Raw genomic sequence first — 22,684 nt, forward strand, 5'->3', positions numbered from 1 at the left:
CCAAAACTTCCTAAAATTAGTAACTAAATAGGCATTTGTTACTTTTAAAAAATCATTATGAATTCTACCAAAGTTCAGAGGTATTCAATTAAGACTTTTTAAAATGAATAGAAGTTTAGATGTATTCAAAATATCATTCATACTTATTGAATTAATAACTCATGGATAATTGTGGACTTTATAGTGTAAATTACACACACCAAACTCCAATATTTTTTCATCCATTATAGCAAAGATTTGGAAAAGTCTACGACAGACTTTTTCTTTACATGTGAATAGGTTGATCCTGCGATACATCATTTTTTTCTTTTTTATAATATTTTGTGCTATCAACGTTCTATTCTACCTATTCTTTTCAATGTTTTTTGAATGTTAACATTTTGTTGTCTTTCAATTGTAATGCTTGAAACCCTCGATAACCTAAATATTATCTACTAATTCTTGATACTAGAACCACATGATCATATATTATTATATTTGCGTACATGAATTAAACTTGTGAACATCTAATGTCTCACTTTAGAACATGTGTCTTTGGTTTACGTACAAGTATGAATGTTGGTAACTTAAGTCAATATAATCTTTTTGATCCAATCTTTTTTGTTACCTATGTTTATGTATTTTAATTAAATATTACAACTGTATGTATCAAAATTAGATAGATGAGCACTAAACTTATAATCAGTGTCATTATGTGTTTGTCATTGCATCTTTATTTATTTTTTCTTTCTTGTAACTCTGTAAGTATTGAAAAATCTACATAAGTCATTCATATGAAATTTGTAGATTTCAGAAATTAGTGAAAGTCTGTGATTAAAAATCGATAGTTTTAAGAAATCAGTAAAAGTCTATAAACTTTTTAAAAAGTCAGTTGATTAAAATAAGTCTGTATGAATCCAAATACAATACACCCCTCTTAGTTTTTTTTTTTTTTTTTAACTTGTAAGATGCTTAAGGGTGTGCCCTTTTTAAACTTACGACAACTTATACGCATTCGTATTTTCATAAATTTTAAAAACAGGGCACCCTTAAAATTGAACAATCATTACGCATGTAACTCAATTGGTAGTGCATTATGATAGACTTAGATAATATACCATGTCTATTCCACAAATCAGTTAAATACAAACAAAAGTCACACATATGCCTTTCACTAGATTTAAGATTTCAAATCAAAACCTTAGCTAAAGTGCCCACCACTTAGGCAAAGGAGCATGCTTTTGAGTTTTGACTTTGAATAACATAGACATTCCAAGTTCCACCCACAACTATCACCAATCAAACACCCAACCTAATCAAAATTATAAAACAAATCAACCCCCTAATCTTTATCTCTAAGTCATTAAGATTCCCCTTCCTAATATTTTTTTTTATAATCTATTGACTTTTGGAGCACATTGGATGCCCCTCTCTCTTCACCTCCAAACAATTAAAAATAACAAAATAGAAAGAGATAAAATTAAATTTTAATTTGATTAATGACAGAATGAGATTCTGCCCCATTATCCTAATTAAAAAAAAAAAAAACGAAGAAATTTACATCCATCCTCTCCCTCCCAACTACTTCAACCTCGCACAAAACAAAGCAAGAACCCTCTCTTACTCCCACCCACTCTATCAGGCTGACTCAAATACCAACCCAACTCCCCCGCTCATATTCTCCGGTGCGTGCCGATGCTCCCCTTCGTAAGTTACGATCAGCATTGCTGGATCATCCGGCGCTCGCTCCACATGTTTCCTCGCCGGACACCCCCTCACTGTACTGCACTTGTAATAACCCCTACAAAAACAAAACCACAATACATAAGAAATCGCCATTGAAATAGACTAGCTTCAAAGACAGTTTAAATGCCGCTAAAGCCTAAAATAAAGAGTCTTCGGTGAACGACACACAACAGTCATATTGCTAGTCACAACACCATATTAATACAAATATATGCGGTTACACATGATAATTGTACTTACACATATACATTAACTTTTGTGATACAAATTGAGAAAACTACCTTGGGTAAGGTGAGCCTTTGATCGGTTTCTGGCCGTACTTCCTCCAGGAGTACTCGTCCGGCGGGATATCGGCGATCTTTGAACTAATCGCCGGCACTCGGATTGTTTTCTTCACCCGATTTTTCCTGTAATAAAGAAAAAATAAAACTATTTAATCTAGAAAAATCTAAAGTCATCGGTCAAAAGTTTAATCAATCAAAATCTTTAAACCCACGCGTACGGAAACAGACAAAACTGTACAATTTCAAAACTCGTAATTTCAGCAAATTGGGGCATCTTATCATGTGTTCGCGTCAACGCGTGCCCTCCATCCGCGGGGCCCACTATACCTAACGCGTTGACTCTAAACTCGGACGATTCAACTCACTACTGAAATTGAAAGAGAAAGAGCGAACTCGTTATTACCTTCTCTTGGAGCAATGGCACTTGCCCGACCCGGAAGCGGATCCGGACACGGAGAGCTTGCAGGAGACGTCGTCGGAGTGATCGTGCTCGTGGCACCGCTTCTTATACGGCCCCGCCGTGGAGAGCGGAGGCTTGGCGCCGGAGACGGCAGGGGCCTGATTCTGAGACATGAACAGGCCGAGCTTGCCGTTGGAGACGCTGTTGTCGCCGGTGATGGCCGACGACATGAACGACGAGCTGGACGAGACGCTGAACTCGATGTTGTTGTCGGTGCACTTAGGGTTCGATGACGTCAGCACGTTAGGCCGGGTGAAATCCAGCGTCAGGGAGTGAGCAAAATTAGCCTCCGGAGCCTTCACCGGCGCCGGAGGAATGATCGCGACCGGCGCCGGAGCGAGGCTGAGGGACTGAGAGGGAGGGAAGGGGAGAGAGGCGGAGGAGGAAGAGGTGGAGGGATTTGAGTTAGTCAACTGATTATGATGATGTGGCGGAACCGCGACCGGTCCGCGCCTGAACCGGGCGTGGCCGGTCCGGTTCAGCAAGGAAATGACCTTTTTGAACTTGGAGACGGTGTGGTCGGTGAGGTCGGTGCAGTCGAGGCGAGAGGAGGCTTGGTTAGTCTGTTGCTGGTGGGAGAGGTAACGGATCAGATGCTCCATGCTCTTCAAGCCTTGCGATGCGGCCTCCTGGATCGCCTTCTGGTCTTCCATCTTCGGAAAGCTCATCATCTCCACCGCCATTTGGAGAGGTCCGAAACGAAACGCTGCGTTTTGAGGCGGGGAAGGTCAACAAAGCATTAGAGAGAGAAGAGAGGTTTTAGGTTGAAGGAGGGGGAGTCTGTGTGGTGGGGGGTGAGGGGTTTGATATAGGAAGGGAGAGGGGTGACCGGGTGACTTGGTGAGCCGGTGGTGGAGAGGAGTCAAAGCGGGGTTTCTGATCGGACGGCTCTGACGGGGTTGAGGATTTCTAGGGGATGACTTTGAACAATTTTCTAGATGGAATGGGTGGGGCCCGGAGTGGGAGAAAATGTGTAGTGTTGGACAACTAGAAAGAGGTAGTATTCTTTTATCACGTGAAGGGTTGACGGTTGACCAGAATAGTGGCTCCAAGTTGATGACATTTATTAATCACTGTGAGCTACGACACACAGCTCGAAATTTTTGTTTAATGTTCGTATTAAATCGAGAATATTTAGGGTTAGTCGCTGATCGTGTTAGTCGAGAGGCGTGGTAAGTATATTAGTTAGTTTAGGACGTGCACGGCGGCGACAAGGAGGAGGAATGCAAAACTGTTTGTCCTAAAATACCCTGATCCATGAGTTACCGTCAATTATTACCCTAACATACATTGTCTAGGTTGTTCTCTCATTTGGATTTTGGCCCGTTTGTAGCTCAATGTTTGACGACGTAACTAAAGAAGAGCAAAAAAAATATGATCTGAATGCAATACAAGTTATCTTTTCGGTTTTTCAACTTAAGTTGTAGTATATTGTGTAATGAGAATGAAAGTGCTTATTAGAGCATCGATAGTAAATAAGTTGTGTTAATGCAAGTCTTTCTATTTCGATGGACCCGTCGTATTGGTTACAATATAATGTTTGCTATACGCTTATACCTACTTACGCATACTAATTGATTTCGACGACATTATTATTGTCGATTTTAATGTGACCGTGACCAATTCTTGTAGTATGTGAGCAAGTCAAATTAAGAAAACTAAAATCGTTGTCTTGACTCTTTGAAAACAACTTAGAAATTTGTTTTGATGAGATTTCTTTGAATTGGTAAAACTTCAACCTGAAACTCATCTTACTAGAAAACACTTGATTGACTCATGCCCATTAAACGGCATGTTTTGAATATGTTGGGAGTTTTGATATTCTAAACTGCTCGTCTATTTTTTTTTCTTTATATTTAATACAAGGATAGAACGGCAACTCTCACGTCATAATCATTAACGAAACCTCAATACAACGAGGAGACATTGTGCCTAAATATGATACTGTAAAAACACCCTAAAATAATAATAGGTATGTCTACAAAATCTATACATTATAACAAACACCATTCTACAAAAACTGCTCATTTATCTTATTATAACTTAGATCGTTTTACAACTTGGCTTCAGTTGTGTATCCTAAAGTTTTGATTATGAAGTATGAAGATGCATAATGAAAGTTTTGGATTACATAGAGGTGAATCGGCATTGAAACAATTATCTTATTAATGGGAATTATACGTTTTCAGTTTGAGCAAGTTTAAATAAATTCTACTCCGGTCTTTAACTTGATGTATATTTCATGGAATGAGGACCCTTAAGTTGATGACTTGTTGAAGACTTTTAGGCTTATCTCACATTTCGATCTTATATCCACATATTGACCGTTCAATTTATAGGCACTTAAGAGTAGATTATTTATCTAAATTTTCAGCTATATTGAAAATTGTTAAGACATTCATAAGTGTGATTTATCAATTATGAACTTGAGCGGTTCATATTTGACAAATTTGGTTCGTCCATTAATTTGATCTAGTTTGTTATCTTAACGAACACCAATTTGACTGAAAATTTGTAGAAATGATATACTCATATAAACCTAAATACTGAACTGATGAGATGTCAAAATATGATAAAAAATTGGTCTTTTAAACCATAAACCGAAAAATCTTCAACTTTCCTCAACTTAAAGTTCTCACTAAAAGAGCTCTTGGCCATATTTCATAACTAAACATATATATCTCCCGTCTTTGGTTCGAATCAATTATCTTCCAATTGACTTTCAGCACAATATTATTAAACTTAAAAATGTAATGGACGTCTAAGATCAATAATGTTGTTGTGGCCATGTTTGATATGCATACGATTTGATTCCTTGTTAAGAATATATTTGTATGGATATGAAAACAAAAATCAAATCTTTTCAATATTTGATGCTTCTCTTCGTCAAAGAACTAGCTAGCACCCGATGCCATAATTTATTCTCCTCCAAAATTTTCATATGTTGGAACTTGGAAGTCAAATGAAATGGGTTGTATATACCACCATTTTATAACAATCTTAAGCTTGTGAATGAAGCCCCCTATTTTAAAAGCACCGGACTTGCAAATGTGACTTGTATTTTAATTATGAGTGAAGAACATCCTAGTTGAGTGTCCTTGTTCTCATCTGTATGTATCTTATGATTTACACCACATTGGATCGATATTGAATATTGAATAGTTATTGGTTGGTACATGACATCTAACATGTTCCTAATACATAAACTAAAAATCTGATTGTCTAGCTACTTAAAATATGATACTCGTGCATCTAGATTAGCGTTGAATTGATTGGCATAATCTCATTGGATAGTAAAATAAGAATTGATTGATCAACATTTTCTGATATCACGACTTGTGAAAATTGATCTTGAAATTAATTTGACTATTTGAGCGATAAGAAAAGTCACAAACGCACGCAACTACCACAACACACGATACATACACTTAACATAGGAGTCCTGCATTTTGCATTCAATGTTCCAAATTTTGTTTGCCATTGTCTTGCGAAATTCCCAAAAACTCGCGACTCCCATAATTTAATTCACGCCGTATCACATATATGGTATGACTGTCGTGTTAAAGATTCGTTTGTTTTTCTAAAGTTATGTTTTTCGCGTGATCTACTTACTTATTAATTTTTAAAGCATGTACAGTATGATAATTTTGATTCAAATCTTAGATATCTCAAGATGCCAGTGAGATTTGAATCCGTGAAATAATCGGTTTTTGATTCACCCCGTTTATTTTCCTCAATGTGAAAGATCAAACGGGCCCAGATCTCCAAGTCCTCTAACACGGACTTAAACCCAGTGGCCCAACATATAATGGGTCTCCGAAACCCAAAAAAGGGGGCACATAATTGGGCTTCAAGAGTGGAAGCCTACAGTTGCAGCATCACCATCCCCCCACCAAAAACAGCGACGTTGTATGTTTCTTCCAATGGTAATAGCCATTTCACCTTAACACAGGTTAACGAGACGTACACAAAACGAAGGTTGCGTTAGATCCAAGGGAAGCAACCAAACGCACCCAACGAGTCTGGGAGGGGCCTTAGACACCTCCCTAAGCAACTAAGCAATTCGCACCCAAACCACGACGAGATCGAGCTGCGCTTCTAATTCCAGGTACCTAACGCCTCTCTCCCTTATTCAGTTTCGCGAATCGATCTCGTCTTTAATTTTGTTTCCCTAATTAGTCGCCGCTGAAAGGTTCTAGATATTTCTTACTTTTGTTCCTAATTGTAAATTTAGAGCTGCACGTAGCTAGAATTATGATTTTCTGTTGTTTTTGTGCATTTCTTTGAATGAAGAAATTGAGTGTTTATTTATCTATGCAATGTAATGGTGTTTGTGTTTGAAGGGGGAGAGAAAGCAGAGTTTAATGGTGATTGAGAGGTGGCGGTGGTGATTTTTGGGGAGTCACAGTGGGGAGTAAGAACGGAGTGGATCGGAAACGGATGGACAAGAATAAGAGCCGTACCGATCTGCTCGCTGCTGGCCGTAAAAAGGTACATTACACGTTTCCTCATTGCGCAACTAGCTTTTGTAATTTCGGCTGCGTAACTGTTTTGCTTATTAGGTTTAGTTTAGATGGATGCATTGTAAGAATTAGTTTCGTAATGCGTGTAGGTATGTTCTTTCGTTTCGTTAACTGTTGTTGAAAACAAGTAGTTGATATTGTTGCATTTTGTTATCAGCTTCAACAATATCGCCAGAAGAAGGATAAAGGCAGTGGAAGCCAGGGAAAGTCCACGAAAAAGTCTGGGAAGTCAGAGCAGCGTGAGGCTGTTGCTGATGGAGTCTCCACTGGAACTGAACCTACTGCATCGTCTCAGGTGCGTGACGGAGGAACTGAGTCTGCTGTAGGTTCTAATTCGGGAATCATCAACACGTCGGGGTCAAATGCTGTAGAGAATTCTGCAGGATCTGACACTATTGTAGCTGTTGTTGGTCCCTCGGCAGTGCCCATTACACGGGAGAAAAGTGTGGTTGAAACTGAAGAGGAGAAAAATGCCGAATCCTCGTCAGAGGAAGTGGGGGTTAGCAAGCCTGGGACTGCTGACTCTTCTGCTCAGAATGAAGGTGAGATTACAGGGACTGCTGATGCTGAGGTGGCGAGAGACATTTCTTTTGAAAATTCACATACAGTGGATTCTAAAGAAGCCGAAAATCTAAATATGTCTATACCAGTTGATGAATCAGCCCAACATGCTTCAGTTGATATTACAGAGGGGATGTCCGTTACTGTTGATTCAGACATTCCAAGTAGTATAGCTGTTGTTGGTCCATCGGCAGTGCCTGTTACTCAGGAAAAAAGTGTTGCCGAAACTGAATTGGAGAAAAATGCTGAATCACCATCAGAGGAAGTGGGGGTTATTAAGCCTGATGCTGACTCTTCTGTTCAGAATGAAGGTGAGAGTACTGGGACTGTTGATGCTGAGGTGGCAAGAGACGTTTCAGCAGACACTTCACATACAGTGGATTCTGGAAAAGAAGCCGAGAATCTTAATATACCTGTACAAGTTGATGAAACAGCCGAACAGGCTTCAGTCGATATTATAGAGGGGATGTCTGTTACTGTTGAATCAGAGATTCCAAGTAGTGAAGCTGATGTTGGTCCCTCGGTAATGCCCATTACTCGGGAGGAAAGTGTGGTTGAAACTGAATTGGAGAAAAATGCCGAATCACCATCAGATAAAGTGGAGGTTAGTAAGCCTGATGCTGACTCCACTGTTCAGAACGAAGGTCAGAGTACTGGGACTGCTGATGGTGAGGTGGCAAGAGACATTTCTTTAGAGACTTCACATACAGTGGATTCTGGAAGAGAAGCCGAAAACCAAAATATGTCTGTACAAGTTGATGAATCAGCCCAAAACGCTTCCGTTGATATTACAGAGGGGATGACCATTACTGTTGAATCAGAGATTCCAAGTAGTGTGAATGAATCTTTGCCTTCAGGGGAAGATATTAATACGTCCTCAGTGCAGGACAGAGAAGATCAGGTAAAAGATGTAGGTTGTGCTCTTCTCCTTATTTAATGTTCATTATACTTTCTTTGAAACGTTAGTCAGGGAAGTTATTTAGGATAATTAGGAAGAGGGTTTGATGTATATTTAGAATCTCATTTGTTGCTGGGTTTGATGCTTCACGACTAGAATTGGTTCTCTTAAATTTCACCAAAGATGTCTTTCACTTGCAGAGGGAACATCAGTTTGAGACGCAACTACAGATTGATCGCCAGCATCACCGGTTGCTTGATGAAACATCTCTTCTTCGTGCTTCACTCAATGAACTTTGTGAGAAGAACCAATCTCTTGCTGAAGAGCTAGCGCAGTGCAGGGGTGAACTCCAGGCTGTTGCTTCTGAGAAGGAGGAGCTTGGAAACAAATTTCATACTGCAAAGTTGGAGATTGAAGAAGCATCTTCTAGAGCAATTGATTTGCATAACAATCTGGAAAGGGCACATCAGGATGTTTTCAGACTGTCAACAGAATTAGCTGATTGTAAAGGGTTGGTGCAAGCTTTACAGGTGGAGAATGTGACCTTAAATGAGACTATAGTATCAGCGGATGAAGTTAAAAGTAAACTTATTGAGCAGAATAATTTTTATCTTCTTGAGAAGGAGAAGCTTTCAACTGACTTAGTTGATTGTGAAACTTTAGTGGCCACTCTACAGGGTCAAATATCAAACTTAAGTGGGAATTTGGACTCAGTAACACAGGAGAGGGAGAATCTTTCCTGTGAAAATGAAAAACTTGCAACTGAATTGGCTGACAGTAAGAGTATAATATCAGCTTTGCAGGTAGAAATTGCCAGCTTGAATGAGAGCCTTGCTCTGGTTACAGAGGAGAAAAAGAAGCTCGAGGAGGAGAGGGAGTATTCTGCTCATGAGAATGAGAGAATTTCAGCTGAAATTGTTGCTCTTCAAGAACGATTATCTGTAGAGCGTGAAGAACAAGTCAGGTTCGAGGTTGACCTAAAAGAAGCAACAAAACGCCTTGAGCAGCTCACCGATGAAAAAATTTCTCTTACTAGCAGTCTGGACATACTTAAAGCTAAGATGAGTGAGGTTGAAAAGAGTGGGTTTAAAATACCAGCTCCAGCTGGGGAAGCTGAGAAGCAAGTTGAACTTAGCAGGGGTCTTGATCTTGCAACTGAAGATGATAATTCACAGCAAATTCCCGGGAAGCAAGATGGTGAAGCTCCCTTTGTGGTGGATAAAGCTTTATCTGATGGCTGTGTAGAAAATTCACCATTATTTAATACTGGGCAGGAAGTCGTCAATGATACTGACGGGTTTGTTGCACTGAATGAACACTTGGACAAGGCAGATAAAATTTTGCATAATCTTGTACATGAAATTGAAAGCATCTGCGCTCATTCTACATCCCTAAGCAAGTCGGGTAATGAAGTTCATGTACTTCAGGTATCAAAAATGATTCAAGCTTTTGAGTTGAAGGCTCATCCTGATGAGCATGTAGAGGGGCCAGCTCTAACCGATAATCAATCACCAGGGGATTCAGTTGTGTCGGTAAGAGAGCAAATCGAAAACCTGAAAGCATTATTTAGGCAGTTGCTGCTGGATGCTGCAAATGCCAGTCTACTGCTGAAGGAGGAGCGAGATGGTAGGAAAAATGCTGATGCCACCTCCGGGGAACTGAAGGATCAAAATGAGGCCTTAGAAGAATATAGCAAGAAACTTGAAGCAACCAACATTGAGCTCAGGGTCCTATATGAAGCTTTAGAAGAACATAGGGGAAGCATTGAATCTAAGAACTCTGAGCTTTTGATTCTATGCGAAGGCTTACAAATAGAAGTCACCAATCTTAAAGCAGAAAACGTGGAAGTTGACAGAAAGCTACATGTGTATGAATCAAGAACTAGTCAATTGCAGAGTCGATTGCATGATCTACATCTAACTTCAAATGTTATGGTATCTCAGATCTCTGAGCAGTTGGAAAATTTTCACAAGGAAGCAGCTGAGAAAATTATGATACTTGAGTGCCATTGGAATTCAACCATTGATCCGGTTCTTGAAGCAACTGGAAAGCTTGATGAATCTCTTGGTAGGGTCACCACAACTACAACAGCCACACATGATTCTTTGGATAGAATTAGCTACTCTGTTGCTTCTGTTCATGATGCCATCAGTTTTATTAAAGATCTGAAGGACAAACTTGAAAGTTCTCAAACAGAACATGAAGCAGTCTCTACTCTATACAAAGAAGTGAATGAAAAATGTGATGATCTGCATGGAAAGAATGAAATGGCCACCGAGTTGTTGCAGAAGTTGTATGGCAACCTTTCTATGCTTCTCACGATCTTGCATAGGTCTACAGACGAAAATGATATGTACTTAAAACCTGAGAAGCTTTCTGATCCTCTAGATTACAGTAATTACATAGCCATCATAGAACATGTGGAATCTTTTTTGAGGGGGAGTCTGCAACTTGAATCTGTTAACAAGAAGCTGAATTCAGAGTTGATGGCTAGAGATGAAGAAGTTGAGGAACTGAAACAAAGATGCCTTGATTCTACTGCTCTGCAGAAGTTAATAGGAGATGTTGAAGGGGTGCTGAAAGTGGAACACACTGAGTTTCAATTGGATAAAACGCCTGCTTCACACCTTGAATCACTGGTGTCATGTCTTATTCAGAAATGTGAGGAGGCTGATGTGCAGGTAGGCTTATCTAAGGAAGATTTTGGATCTAAGGTGGTGGAGCTGACTTCAATGCAGGAAGAAGTACAGCAGCTAAATGCTTTGTGTCTCCAGCATGAAAGTGAACTCATTGTTCTGAGGGAAAGTTTACATCAGGCGGAGGAAGCACTTCTTGTTGCTCATTCTGATATAGAAGGGAAGGTAAATGAACTTGAGCAGTCAGAGCAACGGGTATCTTCCCTTAGAGAGAAGCTTACCATTGCTGTCACCAAGGGAAAAGGTTTGATTGTGCAACGAGATGGTCTGAAGCAGTCCCTTCACGAGAAATCTGTTGAACTGGAAAGATTCTCACAGGAATTGCAAATGAAAGATGCAAGGCTTCTTGAGATTGAAACAAAACTTCAGGCATACTCAGAGTCAGGTGAACGGGTGGAAGCTCTGGAATCTGAGCTTTCATATATTCGCAATTCGGCGACTGCATTAAGAGAATCATTCCTTCTCAAAGATTCTGTCCTTCAGAGAATAGAAGAGATCTTGGAAGACCTTGATCTGCCAGAGCACTTTCATTCAAGAGATATTATTGAGAAGATTGATTGGCTGGCTAGGACAGCTACTAGTAACACTTTCCCTGTGACTGATTCAGATCAGAAGAGTTCTGCTGGTGGAGGATCATACTCTGATGATGTACAACCAAGTTCAGATTCGACTGAAGATACCAAAAGAAAATATGACGAACTCCAGAGTAAATTTTACGGGTTGGCTGAACAGAATGAAATGTTGGAGCAATCCCTAATGGAAAGGAACAACATAGTACAGAGATGGGAGGAGCTCTTGGACAGGATTGACATGCCATCACATCTGCGATCTGTTGAGCCAGAGGATAGGATTGATTGGTTACGAAAAGCACTTTCAGAAGTGCAGGAAGATAACGTGTCTCTTCAGCAGAAGGTTGTTAACCTTGAAGACCATTGTGTATCACTAACTGCTGATTTGGAAGACTCGCAAAGGCGAGTGGCTGACCTTGAGGCAGACCTTCAAACAATAATCCATGAGAGGGATCATCTTTCTGGAAGATTGGAGACTGTAGTTAATGATCACGAGAAGCTTTCAACAAAGGCAGCTGAATTTGAACTTGAGAATGAACAGCTGGAGAAGGAAGTTACTGATTTGCAAGAAAATGTGGCCAAGCTGCATGGAAATGAGAATAAAATTCTCAGCATGGAAGGTGACTTAAGAAGATTACAGAGTTTGATTACTGATGCCTTGGAGATGTCTGGATCAAAATATGAGTATTCTGGTGGTAGTAGCATCGAGTCCTTGGAAGGGTTATTGAATAAGCTTTTAGAGAGTTACGCAACTCTTTCCTTGGGAAAACCTGTGCATGGGGGTGCAGCTGAAAGTCTCCATACTGAAGATGCTGATGCAACAGTTGTTGGATCAAGAAGCCTTAATAACCTTGATTGCCAGGAATCAGATATAGATGTTTTGAAGAAAGAGTTAAAGGAGGTTCAACATGAACTTTTGGATGTGAAGGAGGAGAGGGATGGATATCTAGAGAAGCAACAGTCAATGACTATTGAATTTGAAGCATTAAATAACAAAGTGAATGAGTTGCAAGTGCTGCTTAATCAAGAGGAGCAGAAGTCAGCTTCTGTTAGAGAAAAGTTGAATGTTGCAGTCAGAAAAGGGAAGTCATTGGTACAACAGCGTGACAATCTGAAACAAAGTATTGAGGAGGTCAGTTCTGAGATTGAACGTTTGAGATCAGAGATCAAGATCGGACAAGTAAGAATTGCAGAGTATGAGCAAAGCTTCACGGAATTGTCTACTTACCCTGGTAGGGTTGAAGCCTTAGAATCTGAGATATTGTTCTTGAGGAACTGTTTGAATGAAACTGAGCAGAATATGCAGCAGAAAGCAAACACTTTGAACATGATTGTGAACATCTTAGACAACATTGATGTAGGAGGCGATTCTAACTCTCATGATCCAGTTGTGAAGTTGGAACAAATTGGGAAAATTTGCTTTGAATTGCGCGCAGATGTAGCTTCTTCTGAGCAAGAGGCTAGGAAATCCAAAAGAGCAGCAGAGCTACTCCTTGCAGAATTGAATGAGGTTCAAGAGAGGAATGATGGTCTCCAGGAAGAGCTAGCAAAATCAGTTGATGAAATTTCTATATTGTCCAAGGAAAGGGATCTTGCTGAGGCTGGCAAACTTGAAGCTGTTTTAAGTCTTGAAAAGTTATCTACTGCTCACTCTGAGGAAAGAAAAGACCAATTTTCTGAATTCGCAGGACTGAAATCTGATGTAGATCAACTCAGGAAAGATTTCCATGATATTAGCAATTCATTGGCCGGTCTTTTCTACAACGACATGGAATTTTTGAACAACCTGGAGTCTGGTATTGACTCATGTCTCAACCCGAATGGTGCTAATGTGGTAGATGTGCACCCCTTCACTGCAGCTGGTGGATTTCTAACGAGCAAATCAAATAAGGTATTTTCACCATGCATATGCTGATTTCTTAGTTCCCTAGTGTTTTACCATCACTAATAATCATAATCTTGTTTCTATGGTAGTATTTTCTTCTTTATGACCTCCTTTGCCGATCGACTTTGTATTGGTTTATTGGGTGCTTTTTATTTACCCTTTTTGCCTCTTTTTCCAACTTAATACATGTACAGTTTTCAGCTACGCTTTTTCCTTTCCCTTATTAATCAATATAGGCATCCCTAGACAGAATTTTCAACCAAGATGCTGATGTAGATCTCCCTGTCTCAAGTGTGGCTTTTGAAGGTCATTTGAACCCTAGGTTCCTTTTCTCAAGTATTGCCTTTGAATTATTTAGTTTGCATCATTTTTTTTTGTTTTGCTTGAAAATAGTTGTCAACGTGATTTTAAAAGTCAGACAATTGCTGGTTGGTTTACTAATCTCAGATGAAAGGCGGAACCAAGACGGAGATATAAATCACTGTTACACATCTTGGTATTTTGTGTCTAAACTTTGGCTCAGTGGGGCCTCTAGTATTAGGTTGTTATTTCTACTTAGTGTTGTCATCATTATCACTTTACACTAGCGATGATGGTAAATAGTATAAGATTAGTCTGAAGCATTCTTCTCTTATAACATCTCTAATTGATTCACTGTTCAGGATAACTCTATGTCAACGAATTCTTGGTCAGACCCCAGTTTGCATGGACATTTTGGTGACAATTTTGTCATCGAAACCTTTACATACATAGCACATTATGTGCAAGAGCTCGTGACGGAGATTGGTGGGCTTAAAGAAAAATTAGATGAACACTCAGTGTCTTTGCATGAAAAAACTAGCAGTATATCCAGATTGGTGGCAATTATTCGTGGGGAGATAACTTCCAAAAATGAGTCATTCGAAGCCTTAAGGAGAGACTTTTTGCAGATGGAAATGGTCAAGAAGGAAAATGACAAAGAACTTATTGTCTTGCGTAAAAATGCTGCCTTGCTTTTTGAAGCATGTGCTAGTTCAGTTGTCGAAATAAATAGAAGAAAAGCTGAACTGGTGGGAAATAGTTGGGCTGTTGGAGATCTGGGAATGACATCAAAAACGACAGAATTTCCCGCTTTCAGTGGAGAGGGTCAGCTGTACTCTGAGGAACCGGTTAGGTCTGTGGCAGATGCGCTATTGTCGGCTGCTAATGATTTTGCTACTCTGACAGCTGAAATAGTGGAAGGCAGCCAAAAGGAAATGAAGCTTACCATTTCAAATTTGCAGAAAGACCTTCAGGAGAAGGACGTTCAAAAGGAGAGGATTTTCATGGAGCTTGTAAGTCAAATCAAGGAAGCTGAAGCTACTGCAAGTAGCTACTCAGTGGACCTTGAATCTTCAAAAAATTTGGTGCATGATTTGGAGAAACGGTTGGAAGCGATGAAAGGTGAACGCAATCTATTTGAGCAGCGAGTAAAGGAGCTAGAAGATGGCCAGGCCACCTCTGATGAGTTACAACAGAGGGTCAGATCACTAACTGATGTGCTTGCTGCCAAAGATCATGGTGAGTTTTCATTTGCATATATCCAGTCCATACCTATATTTACTATAATCTTTAAGTGGATATTTTAGATCCATAATTCTGGAAATTATCTGTGGTTGTAGAAATTGAGGAGCTAATGCAAGCACTTGATGAGGAGGAGATACAGATGCAAGGTATCACTGCCAAGATCAAGGAACTGGAAAAGATTGTGGAACAAAAGAACCTAGATTTAGAGAACCTTAAAGCTTCTCGGGCGAAGGTTATGAAAAAGCTCTCCATCACTGTGAATAAGTTTGACGAGCTGCATAATCTATCTGCAAGCCTCCTTGCCGAAGTTGAAAAACTGCAGTCACAACTACAAGATCGGGATGCAGAGATTTCTTTCCTGAGGCAAGAGGTCACTAGGTGCACCAATGATGTTCTGGTTGCATCTCAAGTCAGTAACAAGGGAGATTCAGATGAGATCCGTGAGTTATTAACATGGTTCAATATGAATATTGCTCGATTTGGGGTGTGCAGTGAGTATCTTGAAGATAAGAACATCAGTGATGTCCCTGAACAAAAGGAAGTACTCAAGAAGACAGTTGATTCTATTTTATCAGAATTGGGGGATCTACGTTCTGCAGCTCAAAGCAAAGATATATTGTTGCAAGAAGAAAGAACTAAAGTAGAAGAATTAACACGCAAGGGACAGACTCTTGACAAGTCTCTGCGGGAGAAGGAATCACGATTAAATCTGCTTGAAGGTGTGGAAGACGGCCAGGCAACTAGCTCGTCCTCGGAGATTCATGAAGTTGAGCCTGCGGTGAGATGTTTGATATGTTTAATATCATATACCTGCATTTTGCCTTTTTCATTTGTACTTCTTGTGTGCAGAGAATTTAGATGTTCTATGAACTTAGGAATACAAAAATAGTTTTGCTCGGGGTATGTAATGTCATTGAGGAATTTATTGTTTTGTGTAGATAAACAAATGGGCTGCATCTGGTTCCTCCATTGCATCTCAAGTCCGCAGTTTGCGCAAAGGCAATAGTGAGCAAGTTGCAATTGCCATAGATATGGATCCTGGGAGTTCTAGTAGAATGGAAGATGAAGATGATGATAAGGGTAATCCTGTGGCTGTAGTTGCCGCCATCTTTTTCCGCTCTTTTCCCTGTACCACATGAGCTAATTTACCGAAGATGTTTCTGACATGTAATTGAGCTCTCCTCTGTTTTATTCCTTTGCAGTTCATGGTTTCAAGTCACTCACTACTTCAAGAATGATTCCTAGATTTACCAGACCTGTGACTGACATGGTCGATGGCCTCTGGTAGGCATATGCAATTCCTTCTTACTAGTTTATGATTTAAACTTACTGGACTTTGTGAATGGGCTAAATCATCTTGTACATGCTTCCAGGGTCACTTGTGATCGGACTCTAATGCGACAGCCAATTTTGCGGCTTGGTATCATATTTTATTGGGCCTTTCTGCATACGCTTCTCGCTAGTCTTGCAATTTGAGAAGCTGAATGGGTAAGTTTTTATTAATTTTTTTTTTCCTTGTTTGCGTTTTAGGAATAGAAAGTTCGCTTACGTTCATCTAATCTTGCTCAACGGATAGGCCTGGAAATTTGATTTTATGATATTTCTCATGCTCAACACCTTATTTGTTTCATTTTCCTTGGTTGCAGATTCACATTTGGTTTTAGGGCGAGATGGACTTGGGGCCCCGATTATGGTTATTTTTGGGTATTAGGTGGAGCTTGATCTGCTTTTTTGGCCTTCCTATAGATGTGGTTAGAGATTGATTTATTATTCTCAACCAGGCAACCCAGATTCCCATATTTTTATCTGGAGGAATCCTAGAAGCTTGGTTGCATCTAATAAAGGAAAAGAGATTCATGATAGGGCAACATAGATTACTTTTGTTTACCCAAAACTCAACCAAAGGTTGTACATCATAGCTGTTATTATTTTAGGTTCTCTACAAATTTAGGGAATGTGGTAGTCAAACAAGTTTCGGTGCAGTGTTTTGTATGTAAAAGTCGGGCATGTGTTAGTGCTTTGACACAGTTCTACAAGCAGGTATAGATTCAAATCGACCTGTTTTGCTGATGGTTTTTTTGATGGTTTTGAATCATGAGCAAACAAAATATTACTACCGAGTTACTTTTTTAAGGCATATGAATCAGCTGATTTTGTTAAGCTGGGCAAGTATTGATAGATGCCCCATATTCATTTCTCGGATCCACATTTGGTTTTAATTCCGCTGCCTGCTGCATTTCACAAGTGTCATGGTATGTAACCATAATGACCATTTGCTTAAGACACTTAGCTCAAGGATTTTGTCATTTATCTCGCACTTTCTTCACTCAAGTTCAAAACATATGGTGAAATTGTTTTTTTTTTATTATTTATTTTATTTATTTTATTTTTTTTATAGTATCCTCAAGGTATCCTCAACGTTTCCTCCTCTCTGGCCATCAAGAATAAATTAGACTTTAACTTCAATTAGCGTTGGCCGGTTTCGAGCTTGAGCATGGGGGTTCACATCTATGCTCTTATCAACTTAACCACTTGTGGTGGTTATATGGTGAAATGTTAGTTTGTAGCTCTTCAGGATTTTCAGAGCAACTCTAGCTATAGCCGGCTCTGATTGCGGAAAATTCATATAACATTCCTCAAGTTATATGTACAATTATGCTGTGCTCTTGCTGAGCCCTTTGAGAGGGTGAAGGTTCATTTAGCCGTGTCGAAGTCGATGAAAGAGAAATGACATCGATGTTGCTGGAGTCTGGACTGAGTCATCTAACAAGTTACAATTTCCAGAAATAATAAGGACGCTGATGTCGAATATACTGTCATATCATTTCTACTTCCTATTACTGTGTTTCGATTCTATGCCGATCACATCGCTGCAAATTTCATCTCTCTCAAGTCATTGATCTCTTCCTCTTGATCATGGTGATCATTATCATACTGTGAAGAAGCTAGGCATACATTCAAGTCCCATTTCCCCCTGAAATTTACCTTATGGATTACAGCACAAGTTTAACCAACTCAGGCTTAACCAGCAACAGCATAGCTCTGCAAATCCTTAGTTAGCAAGTAATGGCCCCCATGAGGCCATGACAACTATACCTTGCTCCTACATTACAAAATAACGATTACTTGACAACTCTTCCATTACTGAAAACACATCGCTCTCACACTTCACACTTGCCTATACTCCCCCTCTCTTCCATATAAGTCATTATACGTAACCAAATTATACCTGTAATTTCCACCTTAAAAACAAAGAAAATAGAATTAACAATACCTGTAGAACATGTCACATCCAGAACTCCAACACGCCAATGGCCCAATCATTCTCTAACACGCCTTCTAGTCATGACCCACAAAGTCAGCAGTTTCTTGCTCAAGAATCTTCTCAGCTCTATAAAAGCCAAACCCTCCTCATTAAGTCACCACCATGTTCATTTCCAACAAGACAACATTACAGTCATGGCTAGAGTCCAGAACTTGTCACTTGTAAGCCACCTGAAGAGAGCAGTGAAGAAAGTTAGACTCATTCTGCTTGGCCTTAAACTACAGCGGTGGCGCGTCGCTTCAATTCTTGGATGTGCTGCAACTAAAAGGCGGAGTTTGAGCTTCAATGACAGATTTGGTTTGAAGGGCTGCATGGAAGAAGTTGATGCATCTGATGATCAGAATGGCTCACACTTGAGAAGAGTTCATAGCAGTATCAGTCGCTCTTCTTCGACTGATTATGAGGATGTTGATCAGAGAGCTGATGCATTCATTGCTAATTTTCGACGGCAGCTCAGATTAGAAAGACAGGTTTCTCTGGAGCTAAGGTACTGCCGGAGGGAGAGTTTTTAGAGATGAGGGAGTGCATTATTTTTGTCTAAGGTTATTTTCAAAAAACTAAGGATGATACAAATTTGATTCGTTTATTGCTACTACTACTTCATTTGGGCGTTTTCATGAAAGCCATTGGATGTAGTTTTCCAAACATAATAAGGATTTTGGAGCTATGTATCACAAATTCTGAATTGAAAGGTTAATTTGTTATTTACAACTGCTGAGTCCTGTTCTGTATAGGCATATGAATCATCTGCATTTGGCTAGAACCGCAAGATGAGTAGAATTAATAGATCCAAGATAAATTTCTAACAAATGAATAGCAAATTTAGATAGAAAAACAACTGCATTTTCTTCTGTATTTAGTAAACTGCATATATTTCTATATTCTGTTCAGGAATATCTATAAGAATATGCTTTCTTTTTCTAAACCTTTTATATCTATGTTCTGTAATTCCAATTTCCAGGCAACGTGTGCAAAACCAATGTACAGATTATATTATGTACATAACTATACAACACATTTCAACAAAATAAGGGAAACTAAGAATTCAGTGACCTTCCTCCGATTCTGATATTAGAAAGACTTGCTGCATTGTCAAAAGTAATGATGGTTAGTTTTACACAGACTGATCATTTTAAAACAAGAACCTCAATTATGGTTTGGATCCTGATTCATAATCTATGACAGTCTCAAATGCCCCAACCAAAGCTTTGACCTTGTTCCTCCTCTTCTCTTGTGCCATAAGCTTACTTGCAGTCTCCTCAATCACATCATTGTATGCAGGAGCTGCCTCCTTCTTGTTATTCCCTGCAGTACCCGCAGCCTCTTGTGGCTTTTCTGTCGCCTTTTCCTCGTCAGGCTTTGCTTCTTCTTTGACATCTCCATCTTGCCCTTCCTTTGGATCAAGCTCATGACTTACTCCATCCACAACTTCCATATCCTCCTCATTCTTGTTTTCATCTTCTTTCTCTTCTTTGATCGCCTCCTCAACTTTTGTTTCCTCGCTTGTCAAACCCGAACCCTGATCAATGCCATTGCTTTCATGATCTTTGCTAATGTGATTAGCCTCTTCAACTTGATCATGGTGACCATCAAAATTTTTCTCTGCTTGGATAACTGTTTCATTTTCGGCATCCACATTTGCTTTTGATTCCTCTGCTGCATCATTAACAGAAGAAATGTCATGACCAGTATCTGAAGCATGATGTTGGTGCTGTTCATGAAGATCTTCTTCAGCTAATTTAGGGTCCGGAAGGTCTTGACAGTTGTCCTCCTCAATACTCTCAATCTTATCTACCTCTCCAACCTCATGACGATTCAAGGCATCCAAATTAGCTTCAAGATTGAGAATTTCTGTTATGTCCTGACTCCTTGGAGCTCTTGAACTACCAGTAGTACTAGTAGTACTTCTATTATTTCTACTATCCTTCTTACTTGAACCAGAAGTAATGCCGCTAGTGCTTCTCCTCAAACTAGTGCCACTAGTCTTTGCATGCGAAACCTGTGGTTTGGTTCCGGATACAGATTTACTGGTGGGTTTTGGAGCATTTGACACGCTTCTAACCAAAAGAGATTTGGACCGGTGTGGTGCGTCCTTCAACTCTCTTCCTGGGGAGTTGAGTGACTTCTGTAGTCCTGAAGGCGACGGCGGCTTGTCAAAGGATCTTCTTCTATTTAGTGTAGGCTTTGGGGACTTGGATTCTTGGTTATCAGAATCATGATGTTTCTTTAATGAACTGGACTTGGTCAAGGAAGGAAGCTGGCGCGATGAGCTTGCGGTTGATCTCAAATAATTTGGGAGTTGTTTAGCTGTTGATGATGAGTTTGAGGAAGTTGAAGATGGTTTATCAGGAGCAGTTGGTTTTGTGGGTCTTCTGGTGAGGCTAGCTGGTGATGTGCTGCCACTTCTCTTCTCCCTCCCAGGAGTTGTACTACCTTTTGATTTAGTTGCCATGTATATGAGTAGAATTCTGTGATGATCAATCAGCTTATAAGCTTCAATTGCTACTACCCTCCCTGCATATTATCGAAACGAAACCCTTGGTTAGAACTTGGGAATTGTAATATGTTCCTATGTTTTATATGTTCTATCTTTTTTTTTTTTGTTGAGAACTTTTATATGTTCTATCTGCTAAATGAATCTATAAACAAACAAAGATGATTGGTGCCAAAACCATTTTATGAATTTTTCACATCCCTAAAAGAAAACAAGAGAATTGATTTCTCTATAGAAGAGAATATTTGCTCACAGTACACAAGGTATAAACTATTTGTCCAACCTTAGGGATAATCAATTTTGGTGTCACCTTCCTCAAATCTTGTTCTATACGATATCAAAACATTCCATCTATCACCCCCAAAACAAGCAATTGAAATAGTATCTTTTATGACATCCATGCATCTGATATATGCGTACAAAAGCAACCAAAGGACTCAAACTTGAAAGTTTTTACCAGATCAAGCATTCCAACATCAAAATTTACACATGCATACAACATATATATGCTTCATCATGCATACAAGGCATATATGCTTCATCATGTGGATCCAAATTTTTCCAAGCAAAGAAACATGCCCTCCTCCTTTTCACCAATCTTAAAGTCAGTTAAAAACTTAGAGAAGCAAAAACAGAAGAAGAAGGATCTGTGCATATGGAAATGGCGTAAAAGAATGTAAATCAGAAAGAAGAGAGTGAAGAAAAAGAAAGAGAAAGAGGAAGAGATAACGTACCTTGATGGAAGCAGAAAATGAAGGAAGAGTAAAATTAAGGGTATGAAAGGAGGGAGGAATATAAGACGGGTTTGCGGCAAAACTGAAAGAAAAGAAACCGGGATTTACGTGCACACGACTCAAATCAGAAAAACTGGTGGTGCTGTTTTATTAATAATATGGATGGATCTCACAACTCTTTCTTTGTATGAGTTGGTGTGTTTGTTTGGTATTAATTGGAGGCCAGGAGAGAATCAAATCAATGATCTATGCTATGCATGTCTAATTTTGTTCATCAACAATCGAGGACGTACGTGTGGCATCATCATGATCATCTTGACTGTTTCAATGTGGTTCATCGATATTTTAGAAGCCGGTTTCTTAATCTTGGTTCTAACGGAATGGATATGCTTCATGCCCTTCTTTTGGAGTTTGGAATATGATCAAATATTTCCTAAAAATTAAAAAAAAAAAAATGGCCGGCGATTATGATCTGTATTTGTTTCGGTTATTTTGCGAAGAAATGTTACTCTAAATGGCGTTGTTTCTAAATGGTTTGGATGAAAAATAGAGCTGTATTGAACCGGTAGTTCGATGAATGTTACCATTTCAAAATATGGTCATCTTGTAAAAATATGAACCCTAAACAAAACTTAATCATGCCCTTATTTAATTGGATGAACAATATAATGGTAGGCAAAGTGGTGGAACTCTTGATGATTTCCAATGAGAATATTTAAGCTCTAAACCAAAATGGTTGAACGCACAATGCTTCAGTTCCATTTCACTAAACTTTTAGCCGCATTTATCATGTAATTCAAGAATATAGAATAATTTCATCATGAGACATTAGAAAGTCATTGTACTTGTTTTTGTTAAAATTATGTTTCCTACTTCCAACTTGGAAAGGGGTTTTGTTTCATTTTGCCTTTAGTTACTTGTAAATTGGATAAGAATGCTTGTGGATTATTCATTGGTTTGAAACCCAATTAACATAAAAAAAAAA

The 22,684-nt window shown here is 39.3% G+C and overlaps 4 protein-coding genes across 4 annotated transcripts in view; 1 reads left to right on the plus strand and 3 right to left on the minus strand.

Annotated features, from left to right (window-relative positions):
• Positions 1 to 22,684, minus strand: part of LOC101312889 (group 2 truncated hemoglobin YjbI-like) — a 771,661-nt gene that overhangs the window by 232,758 nt on the left and 516,219 nt on the right. The gene's annotated exons all lie outside the window — the stretch shown is intronic.
• Positions 1,452 to 3,239, minus strand: LOC101302035 (probable WRKY transcription factor 11-like). Its single transcript, XM_004291213.1, has 3 exons — positions 2,413 to 3,239; positions 2,007 to 2,132; positions 1,452 to 1,780 (listed from the first exon to the last, which is right to left on the minus strand). Exons 1-3 carry the CDS (start codon positions 3,150 to 3,152, stop codon positions 1,618 to 1,620), a joined length of 1,029 nt encoding a protein of 342 aa, XP_004291261.1. The 5' UTR covers positions 3,153 to 3,239; the 3' UTR covers positions 1,452 to 1,617.
• Positions 6,430 to 17,286, plus strand: LOC101313389. The gene is made up of 10 exons (XM_004292833.1): positions 6,430 to 6,577; positions 6,813 to 6,960; positions 7,150 to 8,454; positions 8,652 to 13,607; positions 14,264 to 15,140; positions 15,242 to 15,924; positions 16,085 to 16,226; positions 16,349 to 16,430; positions 16,520 to 16,634; positions 16,793 to 17,286. The coding sequence occupies exons 2-9, from the start codon at positions 6,910 to 6,912 to the stop codon at positions 16,620 to 16,622; spliced, it is 8,199 nt and encodes a 2,732-aa protein (XP_004292881.1). The 5' UTR covers positions 6,430 to 6,577; positions 6,813 to 6,909; the 3' UTR covers positions 16,623 to 16,634; positions 16,793 to 17,286.
• Positions 19,622 to 20,923, minus strand: LOC101313679. Its single transcript, XM_004292834.1, has one exon. It carries the CDS (start codon positions 20,921 to 20,923, stop codon positions 19,622 to 19,624), a length of 1,302 nt encoding a protein of 433 aa, XP_004292882.1.

Source organism: Fragaria vesca, linkage group LG2, assembly GCF_000184155.1.
Source record: "Fragaria vesca subsp. vesca linkage group LG2, FraVesHawaii_1.0, whole genome shotgun sequence".
Lineage (NCBI taxonomy): Eukaryota > Viridiplantae > Streptophyta > Magnoliopsida > Rosales > Rosaceae > Fragaria > Fragaria vesca.